At 37.8% G+C, this 12,472-nt stretch overlaps 1 protein-coding gene and 1 pseudogene across 1 annotated transcript; one reads left to right on the top strand and one right to left on the bottom strand.

Annotated features, from left to right (window-relative positions):
* Nucleotides 1-6,587: 6,587 nt before the first annotated feature.
* On the bottom strand, nt 6,588-6,669 carry LOC125589622 (annotated as a pseudogene).
* Nucleotides 6,670-10,163: 3,494 nt separating this feature from the next.
* LOC106363273 lies at nt 10,164-11,996 on the top strand. The gene is made up of 3 exons (XM_048753002.1): nt 10,164-10,592; nt 10,796-11,119; nt 11,658-11,996. The coding sequence occupies exons 1-3, from the start codon at nt 10,164-10,166 to the stop codon at nt 11,994-11,996; spliced, it is 1,092 nt and encodes a 363-aa protein (XP_048608959.1).
* The last annotated feature ends 476 nt before the right edge of the window (nt 11,997-12,472 follow it).

The following is a 12,472-nucleotide window of genomic DNA, read 5'->3' as shown; positions in this document are numbered from 1 at the left end:
AGCCATGAAGGCTCTTCCAAAAAGAAGTGAAAATGTCCAACAAGATTTGATCTCCATGACATGAAAGTCCAGAGGGACAGTGCAGTCTCCAATCTCTACTTTAACATTCCTGATCATGCCGGCTGAGTTTGTTCGGGAGTTATCTACGAAGGTGAAACTATCCTCAGAAGGCTCAAACTTTACTCCTAATTATTCAGCAGTGTCCTTTGCCATGATGCTGACCACCAATTCAGTATCGCAGAGGGCGTTCGGAAAATTGTGGCTATGTATACATCATGGAATCATGAACTCCTCAGGATCTTGTACCTTCTTTAGTGTCCTCTTGGGTTTACGGCTGACCTTGTTAAATAGCAGATCAATGTCCTTATATGTCTCTCTGCTTTCTCAGAAGAAGTTTGTACTTATGATATGCATCCTCGAAAGACATATCCTTAAGAATCCTTTTTACTCTCTTTTGAAATCCATCAAGTTCAGCTCTGTTAGCTTCTCTTCTGAGATGTTTGGGAACATAGGGTTTTCTAGATTTTACTCTCTTCTCAACTGGAATTCTTTCTTTCGTTGCCTGCAGATCCATGACAGGTTGATGCTCGTCCATATGGTGTCAATCGACATTGGGTGTATGTCATCGATCGACACTCTCAACGAATGAGGGTACAGCTGGGGTCGATTTCTCTTGTTCTGGTACATGTGCAGGTTGCTGGTTAGTGTTAACTGTTGTCTTTCATAGTTGCATGATAGGCCATAGATTTTACCCACTTTTACCCATGGTTTATAAGTGTTTTAACTACTATTTATTATATTATAGAGTCTATTTAGTATATTTATAGGATCATGAGTGATTTGAAAGAAAGTGATAATTTTGGAGCATTTTGGAGGTATTTGGAGAAAGCATTCGAGCTGACCATCGAGCACGACCATCGGTCCACACTGAAGAGAAATAATCGATTGATGTTCACATAGTGACATCGATCGACGGCAAAGCACATAGAACCCCGTTTGGTCCAAGAAGACTTAAAGCCCAAGTCTTCACCAATTTACAACATTACCCCTGACGAGTTTTAACCTAATTATATAAGCTTGCCAACATGTTAGTGGCAAAGTGTGCTTTCTTGTTTAACTATTTTCACTGCAAAAGGTTTTCTAGGATTTTTTGTAGATTGGAGAAAAGATCCAAAGAGATTTGTGATTGGAACTCCATTGATATCTATCTATTTATCTATGCAGTTTTTATACCAAATTGATGTTATGAATTGCTTAGCCATGTCTGAGTAGTTCTCTTGTTAGGTTTAGAGTTAAAATAGGTTATGAAGGATTAGCCCCAACTATAGATTGCTAAGTTGTGATATTCATCATTAGGATTGTCATTAAAGCCAGTTTGTAGTTTAGCTAGGTTGAACTTGATCTAGGAGTTTGAGGTAAAGGTCATCACTTGCATCTCACCCTGAATCCATCCTAATTGAGCTAAGATTGCTAGACTAAGGCGAAAGCTGATATATGAAGCTTAATGAGTACATTCAACCTGCGTGATAAAGCTTGGCCAACCACGTTGATCGATATTCTAATTGAATAATTGGTTGACGGTTCATCAAGTGTATTGATCGATATTCCTATAGTATCATCGATCGACACTTTTATCTGGTCAATAGACAACCTAGAAAGCGAGAGCCTATCGGTTTGTTTATAAGTGTTGAGCTCTATAATATCATGCATACAACTTGTTAGGCATCTGTAGCATTATAATCTTGATTACCTGAATAAAAGCCTTAAGTCTAGCTACTTTCATCTAAGTACCAAAACCCCAATCAAATCAATCGAGCAGCTGCCTTGCTCACAAACATGCAACTTTTCATTTAATCATAATCAACATAGCTTAATCAATCTGATTAGAATTATTAGGTTCCATAGCTCCCTATGAATTTAATCTCTAAATACTACAAATAAAGCTCTTATTTGAGATAGTAATTCACTCCTTAGGATAATTTGAGTGAGATCAAATTTGGTGCCGTTGCCGGGGAGCTTTGATTGCTTGATAGATTTAATTTAATTTATTCTAGGTTATTTCTTAAAACCACTTTCTGACACAAAATTTTTTTCTTATATTTTCATGTGCATGCCCAACAGTACCTGAAGCAACAAGGAAATTCAACTGCTATTCTCATCAGATCCTGCAAGTTTGGAACAATCAATTCGCAAAGGAAGACGCTCCTCATTGATCGACAACAACACCGGTTCGTCGATCGATTCTTGTCAACCACCGTCGACCCAGACACCAGTCTCGTCGATCGACACTCGCTCACTACCGCCGACCGAAGCTACTTTTCCATCGACCGATATCTTCCACGCGACGTCGATCGATACTTCAGTCCAAACATCAATCGATACTGAGCCGCTAGACATGGTTGCGACTTTGATTCTTGTACGAGATGATAATGGGGACCTGCATGCCCAGAAAGGTCATCTGCGTAATGCGGCAGGTCAGAGGATATATGCTCAGGGAGCTGCAATCCCTGAGTGCGATACTGATGCTACATGAGCTACTCAACTTGTAGATGATGCTGCTCGACCAAAAACGTTGGCTGATTACAACCGTCCAGATCAGTAATACGCCAACAGATTAACTATTTGTCCTCATGCTATCCAAAGAGGTGATTTCGAGGTGAATCCGCAGTACTACACACTCGTGGGACATACACCCTATTGTGGGTTATGTCACGAGCATCCTATGGACCGTCTGGAGAGGTTCGAGGATCTTATATTTGCTATAAAAGTCAATGGAGTCCCTAAGGACTACCTACTTTGCAAGCTCTTCAAGGACTCACTTGCTGGAGAGGCTTCGCATTGGCTTAAGCAGTTACCACCAGGATCTTTTACATCCTGGGCCGACATCAAGAACGCATTCTTGTGTAACTTATTCGATGATGCATGTGTTGAAAACTTGAGGAGCAAGATTCGCGCATGACCGTACATAATCTATCAGAAGCTCCTGGTTCAGATTCAAGTCTTATCAGAGGAATGCCCACACCATGGATTCAATGAAGTACAACTGCTCAGTAGTTTCTTCAGAGGCATCGCGGTGCAGTATCAGACGGCTCTTGATGCTTGGAACTTCAACACTAGGAATCCAGAAGAAGCAGTGAGAATTACTGAGAACTTGGCATCTAGCAAAACACCAAGAACACTGATTTTGAGAGAAAGAGATCTATAGCCATCCTTGAGAATGACCAGATGGACGAGGTTAGGGAAAAGCTGGACAGTGTTTACAAGCTTCTCAAGAAGCAAGTTTGCTTAGTAGAGGAAGCAGAAGCTGTAGACATAGATGTAGAACCTAAATTCCACACAAAGTATTTGATAGTGATCGGGTTGATCTAAAGAAGATAAATAATGTGGGGAAGATATATTTAGAACACAACGATGTTAAATAGTTTCCAGTAGGTGAAAATAGACTATTGATAACTAGGATCGAACACAACGAGTCAAACTAGATCGAATGAAACACACAAGTTCGATCAAGAAGGAATCTAAAAGTGGGAAGACAATAAGATTGATATGAATGTAAGGCTCTCTCTAGGGTTTTCAACGGTCCACCTCCTTGTTTCTTCTCCTTCTTTTATAGCAAATCGACTCCGAGATCTCCGTGCCAGCTCCGCGATCTCAGTTTCTTGTTGCGCGATCATTGCGACCTCTGTGACTCCTTCTTCGAGCTTGATTCTGGTTGTGGGCCTTGGCATGTCTCGGCCCATGTCTATGATCGGGGCCCATTTCGGTCTTGACCAAAATTGGGTCCAACATTTGTCCTCCACCCCTTTTTTGATTCGATCGAAAAGGAAAAAGGGGCGGTTATCCTTTGGTCTGGATTTTACGGTTAACATCATTCGGGTTCGGTTTTAATGATTGTTTTCGAAAAGAACCGTTTGTCGGCGTGCTTTCTTTTATTATTATTTTAATTGGTAACGGATACTTTAGTCGTTGCTAGGGAGTAGACTAGGTTATAATTGCCTTTCTCGATAGCGATGATAGAGCTGTTAGGGAGGCTTATATATACGTAGGAGGCTTTCTTTCAGCCTTATCTCCGTTTCCTAGCTCAGCTCTCTTTCTTCCTTGCTCTAAAATCTTTCTATTCGAGATCGAGATGTGTTCGTCTTTCAATTTTCCTCGTCCAACTACTACTGCGGACGATCTCGAGAACCTTTACGAGTTTCATGGGGTCGATCGTTCCGTTGTTCTTGATTAGGCCAGAACGGGTGAGACCCCTGAAACCGTGAGAGAGGGCTACTACAGAGCCTATCTTTCCTTTTTCCATTCTTGCGGTCTTATCTTCCCGATTCCGGAGCCGATACTTGAGATCTTGGCGGATCTTGGGTTATCCCTCTCTCAGCTTCTCCCAAATTTCCCCAGGCATCTTGTTGCGTTTCTTGTTAAGGCTAGGGAGGAGGGTCTCGCTTTTGGTCTTAGCGAGTTTTGTCAGTTCGTTATGGTGAAACGGAACAATCAGACCCCTGGGACTTTCCTTGTTTCTTCGCGTCCAGGTCGCTACGTCATAGAAGATATTCAGATGAGAAGTGGCACGAACAGTTCTTCGTTTTCCGGATGGATCGAACATCTATGGTGACTTCGATTTCTCTCGGCTCTCTCGGCGTTGGGCTGAGAATATCGGTTAGTTTCTATGTCGACTACGACGAATCTTATATCTTTTTCATTCTAAGGATGTCTTTTTTTGACAATCAAGATTGGTCCTTTGGGAACCAATGATTGGAGAAAACTTCTGCAGTGTAGCAGAAGAACCATAACTCGCCGGTTTGGAGCTGAATCGAGGTGGAGGCACAGCGAATGTGGTTGCCACCGATTGTATGTATGATGAAGAATCGCGATAGAAAAGTGGACGAATGCATAAGTTAAAATTGGTGAATCAGTAGATGTTCTCCGATGGAAAAGGTTCAACAAGAAGAGAGAAGGAGTGAGTCGGCGGTGGAGTGACTCTAGAGCTTTCTCAATGTCGGGAAGAGACCAAGGTGGAGATTGTAGAGATGTGGTCTCTATTATCCAGTTGGGCCGATGACAATGGGTTAATGCCCATCCGCGATGTCTGAGTGTGTTAGACTTGAAGCGATAAGGCCTGCAGCGATAAGGCCTGCAGCGATAAGCCCATGAAATTTAGGGTACTCTCCTCATCCTGCATATATATAGCGACTAGTTGGTTTCCTGAGGTTTACGGGAAACAGAAAGCAGATTGTGGAGATCAGGAGAAAGCAGATTGTCTTGGTTAAAAGATCATCTGAGCTTACCTGAGCAGATAGCAGTCGAAGTAGAAGAACTAGGTTGTTGTTCTTAGCTCTAAACTTTGGTGAAGTAGTATTTAGAGCTTACGTCTCTTGTATTACTCTCTTTATACTTGAGATAGTGAATTGGAAGCATAGGTCTTCCCCCAGACGTACCACAAAGGAACTGGATAACCAAAGCTTTGTGTCTTGTCTCCTGTAAAACAAACAAACAAATTGTATCAAGTTAAATTGATCAAGTATTAGCTAAACAAATCTAGCTAAAAAACTTAGGTTTAAGATAATAAATCCGAAACTAAACCTTACAGCTTCACCTGCTTATTGGTTGTTTGTGTGCTCCACAGATTTCAGGGATCATATGCTTCTTTTGTTTTTACTTTATTTTAAGTAATCCTTGATATGTTTCTAAATTCTGGCTCCGAGTCGTATTGTTTACCTCATCGGCTTATGGCTTCGAAAGGCTGTTTACTTTGTTGGTTATGTGCACTTCAAAGTTTTAACTGAATGAAAATCCATCAGATGACAAAAAAAAGTATGCAACCACATATTCTCTCTAAATTCTCGCTTTACTATGCTGTCCTCTTTTATTTTTAGTTAAAACTCCTACATATTTACCCAAAAAGCCCTTTTATTCGTTATGTCTCTGGACAAACCTGGTCTGTCGGTTATTTTTGTTTCAAATTTTTACATTGGCAGCTTATCTTACAACATCACCATTATGTCACAATTCATCACAATGTTGCAACAGTGAGCAATTATGTCAAAGTTGTTATGCTGTCTACTTTCCTCATATTAATTAGTCATTGATTATCATATAAAAGTTGGCTACGACAAAGATCATTACAAATTGTGATAAATAGCTATACTGATTCCATTTTCAAGAAAATAGTTACTGATTTATGACTTTAAATTATAGTCACCAAATCATATCTTATATAATATATATTTTTGATAAAAAATAAGTTTCTTATCCTAAATAACCTTTTCAAATTTATTAACTTAAATAGGTTTGATTCAAAAGATTCATGAAGGTATGTTATTTTCATCGTTTAAATGCTATTTGATTTTTATTAATCTAAAATAGATATATACTATTTTATATATTAAGATATAATATATATTAACATCCATGGAAATAAAAAGAATGAAATTTATTATCATTAGTCAGTTGACCTCGGTCACCGAATCTCTACAGTTATTAAAAAGAAAACTTATTTTCTTATAGTTATAAATAGTCTCCAAGTTCTTCACTTTAGTTACACAAACAAATCAAACAGAAATAAATTACATATTTGTTCAATATAAATGGAGAAAGCAGCTTTGATATTTATCGGTATTCTAACTTTCACAACATGTAAGATTATGTTTTCTTGCACCCATCACCATCCTCATTTTAATATTCATCATCCAGTTATTGTCATTCTGACCAAATAATATATTATAATATAACAGGTACGAAAATGTTGGTACAATCTTGCGACGACGATTCTGATTGTAATGTTCTGAAATGTACAAGTGCAGCCAAGATCATGTGTGTGCAAAACATATGCCAGTGCGCTAATGAAAGACACCTGGGTTTTTCCTTTGGCCCCTCTGATTCCATATGTAATGCCCGTGTTTGCACTCCCATATGCAGGTCAAAAGGGGAATATTTTCAAGCTTGTCTCAATGGCCAATGTAAATGCGGCACATATCCATCTCGATAACAAACTTGATTACATTATCAAAAGAAGATACGATAATTTTTAGTCAAAAAAAAAAGAAGAATATATGATAATAATTAATAATATAACTTTCGCATTATCACCTTAAAAATATAATTATATAATTTTGTAATTCAAAAATACAATTATTTCTAAACATAGATGATTTATCGGGAAAATTATCAAAAATGACTCAAAACTTGATTTTGAATACAAAAGTATATCCCAAATTCAATCAAATACAAAAGTAACCCAAAAAGGTAGTGAAATTACAAAAACTTCCTTATGACAAAACAAAAAACATGTATTGAGTTTCACCATTATAACCTTCCGCGTGAGAAGACATACAAATAATTATTCTCATAGTGAAATTACAACAACCTCCTTATGACCAAACAAAAAATATGTATTGAGTTTTACCATTATATAACCCTCCGCGTGAAAATAATTTAAAATTTTGATAAAAAAATATTTTGATGGGGAAAAAATTAAAATCATGTTATAATAAACATTTATAAATGATATATGTTTAGTTTTACTAAAAATGAATTATTTTTAACATAGATGAGTGAATGTAGACTGAGTCATGATAGTCTTTGGTTTAGGGTTTGGTAACATATGTTGTAGTAGTGTTGATATTTTTAGGGTAAGATTTTGAAATCTTATATATATATATATATATATATATATATATATATATATAAATTTGACTTATATGTGTTTACTGACTATGTAATAACTCGATTTAGACACTTTCTAAGTATATTTTAAGCTTAATGAAGTGATTTTTCTTAGTTATTTGATTATAGAGTCTGGAAGACTCACATAAGACTTCCCAAGAAGTCTTCTGATATATTCCGCCTAACTTTTATTAGAATTTAGGGTTCCCACCGCCTAAATCAAAGTCTTCCAGAAGTTTTCTACGGGAAGTCTTCTCACGTATTAGATCTTAAAAGTAATTAATGATTTCTTAAAACATATTTTGAAAGAGAAAAAATCGAAATCATATATTACTAAGCATTTCTAAATGATAAAAATTTAGGTTTACTAAAATTAAATTATTATTAACATAGATGACTAAATGTAGATTGACTCATGTTAGCCTTTGGTTTAGGGTTTGGTAACATATGTTGTAGTAGTGTTGGTATTTTTAGGGTAAGATTTTGAAATCCTATCTATTTTTTTTTCTTTTTTTTTAATTTGACATATATGTGTTTAGTGACTGTCTAATAACTTGATTTAAACACTTTCTAATTTTCTTTTAAATTTAAGATGTGGATTTTGCTTAGTTGTTTGATTATAGGGTCTGGAAGACTCCCAGAAAACTTCTCAAAAAGTCTTCTTGGCTGAATGGTTTAGAATATTTCTTGAGAAGTCTTCCAGTGTAATTTATGTTAGAAGACTTCTAAACCGAACGAAACCTTAATTTTAACTTCAATTTTAATATAACCGAAAATAAACCAATATATATTTAACCTAAGCCGATAATTTAAGGACATATAACTAGTATTTTTTTTTTCACTTTTCGGTGTTTTAAGAAATTGTTTTAGTAAAAACGCGAAAACTCTTGATGTTTGCTCTGAGGCGATTTCAATGGCGATTATAAAGACGATTTTCGACGAAACTCTTCTCCGTCCTTTTCACCTCAGGTAATCTTGTGTTTTCGGCAAATCTTGTTTCTCCTTCCTCGCCGAAGTTTATTTTTGTACATTAAACTAACCCCCTTGATTTTTTTTTTCAGATCTGAAACCGTTTCTGTTGTAGTCGAACTCCACTTCTATTAAGTTCTTTATGTTTGCTGTCGACTTTTCATTTCAGAACTGATACCGTTCGTTTCTCCATCATGACTTATTCTTTCCTATCGAGTTTGGAAGATTTGTAACCATAGCTGTCGTCGGCGAACATTATCTGTTTGGACCTCAACTTCTCCGCTTTCCGACTGTAAGTTCACCCATTTGTTTGATGTATAAGGGTTTCTCTCGATTTGATTAGTCTTCTACCGGAATCCTTCAGAAGACTCCAGAGATCTTACGGAAGACTTCCGAAGACTTTATGAAGAATTTCTAAAGACTCTAAAGTCTTCTGGAAGTCTTTTGGAAGTCTTCGGGACGTCTTCGCATTTTGGTTTGTTTGTTATGTTCCGTTTGTGTTTGAGATTTTTTTTTTCAGTGTTTTGTAGGCTATAAAATGGAATTACCAGAACTTCCGAAGAGGATCTTCACCTTAGGGGAATAGCCCATTGCATCGAAAAGCATTGCGTATGACCCAAAGTTGCTTCCTTCATGTACATGATGATGAATGGGAGGAGCTGAAGAATTCAAGTTTGGGAGTGTTCATCAAGTTTTGGGAGTTGAAATTTGGATGGACGTCAAGGCTGGTTTATTATATTCTCTGTTTCCAGCTTGATATCAAGAAGAAGTATGAGCTATGTTGTCTTATTGGTGTAGAACCGTTGAGGTTATCCCTGATTGAGTTCGAGCACCTTACTAGTCTAAACTGTGAATATAAGGAGAATTTGGAAAATCTGGATGTAGAGGTGACAAATGAATTGGCTCGTTTCATGGAGATACTAGGTGTGGATATTGATGCTGGTCCAAGTTCTCAGAAAATAATAGCAGCATGTCAGAGATGTGGAGAGTGGTCTTGGGATGACTGCATGCGGCTTGGATACCTAGCCATCTACACATGATTCATTGAAGGGGAAAAGTACTCAAACTCTACACGGGCTAGTCCTGCAATGCTAATGATGGATCTTGAAGAATTTGAGACCTACCCTTGGGGGGGGACTGGCTTTTAAGTTCCTGATGGACTTTGTGAAGTGCAAAGATTTGACAAGGACTTATATTGTAGATGGTTTATTCAGGTTCTCCAACTTTGGGCCTATTTTGCTATGCCTGACTTTGCCGCAAGCTTTGGAAAGCCTATACGAAACAAGCCTAGTCCCCTTTTGCTGCCTTACATGGGACATAAAGGACGAAATTTGTCAAATAGGCTATAACCACACAAGTATATCTGATTATTCCCAATAATGTAGTTGATATTTACTTACTTGATATATATAACTTGATATTTACTTACTGCAGACTCGCGTGTTAAACTATGTAGCGAAGAAGATTGGTGAAATGTTCCCTAAATTGGACAATGATAACACTGATGTGGCGGTTGAAAAGTTGGTGAAAATTTCATGGTTGCTTCTAAAGGTTCTTGGAAGTGGACCCAAGAGTGTTCGGCAGTCGAAGGTACTAAGCCGTTGACCAATCATGTCTATGTGAAGCAAGAACCTCCTCAGCAGACTGTGAATGAAGATAGAAGAGCTCAGAAGAGAGCTCGTACAGAGATGTTTACGGAGGCTCCTTCAGAGCCTACTTCAGATCCTCCTACAGAATCTTCTGCTTCTTGGAATTGGCTTAAGAGAGGAAAGAATGAACAAATGTTCAAGGATATGACGAAAGTAATGACTAATGGGTTTGGGCAGTGCGTAAAAGAAATGAATCTTCTTGTGGATAAAATGGAATATGTGGAGAAGAAGGTGGGAATCAACCAGAAAGGCACTAACTCTAATGAACTTCAACTCACAGTTTCAGACCTGACTAAGCCTGCGCTCGAACCAGGGGTTAGTACCAAAACCTCTCCCAAAACAAAAGTACAGAGAAATACTGGGCAAAATAGTAGGAAGTTGAAGTGAAAGTTGTACGCTTCTTTGTGCTCATTTATGTTAGAAGTCTTGGATTGTGGTTGGTTGTATGGATTTTGTTTCATGTGATTTGGTTATACTCAACAACGATCTTGACATTACTATTGTAATCAGAATTGCAGAGTGAGAGTGTGAATCAGGAGAAAGTAAGAAGTCTGAATAATGTACATGATGACAACATAGATCCGAGTGGTATTAAAGAACCGAGTGTTGTCATTATGGACAAACAAAAATCAACCATATCAGATTTAATGAAGCAGGACGGGAGATGCAAGACAAAGAAAGATGATGTTATGGCACTATGCCGGGCAAAGAGTGATCGAGAAAGGAAGCTTGATGCGGCACATCAATCTTCTTTTAAGGGAAACCGAACAGCCAAACTGATCATTCCGACCAAGAAGATTGGTCATGAATATGATTTGTTTGCCACCGTTGACAAGCATAAGGTAAAAGTGCTTGTTGATTATTTGAAAAAAAGATCCATAAGTAATTTTCTCACACATGCATATTTGTCCAAACTGATTGTCAAGTTTTGCTGATTGAGTTTTGCTTTTTACAGGGATTATAAACTACCTTTTCTTTAAAAAAAACTCCTGGAAGTGAGAGTTTGTGGTATGCCATCCTCCGAACCCCCATGAAATGGCTCGTCGACTCCGTAAGTCTCGTAAACAAGTACCCCTTTCAAAGACTTCGGGAAGACTTCCAAAAGACTTCTAGAATACTTCAAATTACTACAGGAAGGCTTACAAAAGACTTCTCGAAGTCTTCCCGAAGTCTTCTAGAAGTCTTCCCGAAGTCGCCTGGAAGTCTTCTCGTAGTCTTCTGGAAGTCTTCCCAATTTCTTTTGAAAAATCTGTCTACCTTGTTATGTTTTTAATGCAAAATGTTGATGGTTTTATCAATTTACTGAGGCTTCGGTTTTCAAACAATCCAGAACATTTTAGGACTGATAGCCTTTGCTTTCTTGATCATCATTTTGAACAGATGTGGATCAACAAGTACGGGGAATTTAAGAGTTCAGAGACAGGTTACAACGGTTTAGGAAGAACGCTCCCTGCCGGGTCGTATAATCTGTATGAAGGCTTAGCTCCAAAATATCGCCAAACAAAGAAGGTTTGGGGATCATATGTGGATGATATATACGCGCCAGTAAAGTACAACAACGATCATTGGATTGCTATTTGGATATCGATCCCTAACAAACACTTAACCATCTGGGACAGCACTCCTACTCATATTAGAACTGCTCAACTGGCCGAGTTAATGAAGCCTTTTACCACAATGGTCCCTTATTTGCTTGTTGAATTTCCCAGCTCCGACTAAGAGCGAGTCAGGTACACACTAGAGCCATTCACATTGAGAGAGTGAAAGCCGGAGTACCTTTGGTAGAATGTGGTGATTGTGTGTGTACGCCTTGAAGTACATCGAGTGTCATGCTCTTGGCATGCCATCATTTCATCCTGCCTTTTGTAATTAGAACGTGAAGGGTATTAGGGAGAAGATGGCGACAAAGTTGTTTGAACATGTTCTTGCCTATGGCACATTTATCACCAAAGACTATGAAGACTTTGATATGCACGAACCACAATAATTTGTAGTTTGTACAAGAACCTTGATGCTTTTGTCCGCTTTTGTAACCTTGAAGTACGTTAAAAGGGTAGAAGATAGGATTGACCTTTTTTGTAACCTATCCTCGTACCAAACTAGCCTTGCACAACTAGTTTGTAAGGATTAACTTTTTTTTATAATGTTTAAATTTAATTCATAAATCATAACACAATAGATAAATCATAATACAA

This window comes from Brassica napus, chromosome A2 (genome assembly GCF_020379485.1).
Source record: "Brassica napus cultivar Da-Ae chromosome A2, Da-Ae, whole genome shotgun sequence".
NCBI lineage: Eukaryota > Viridiplantae > Streptophyta > Magnoliopsida > Brassicales > Brassicaceae > Brassica > Brassica napus.
Note: the sequence above shows the minus strand (reverse complement) of the source record. Positions and strands in the feature narration are given on the sequence as shown.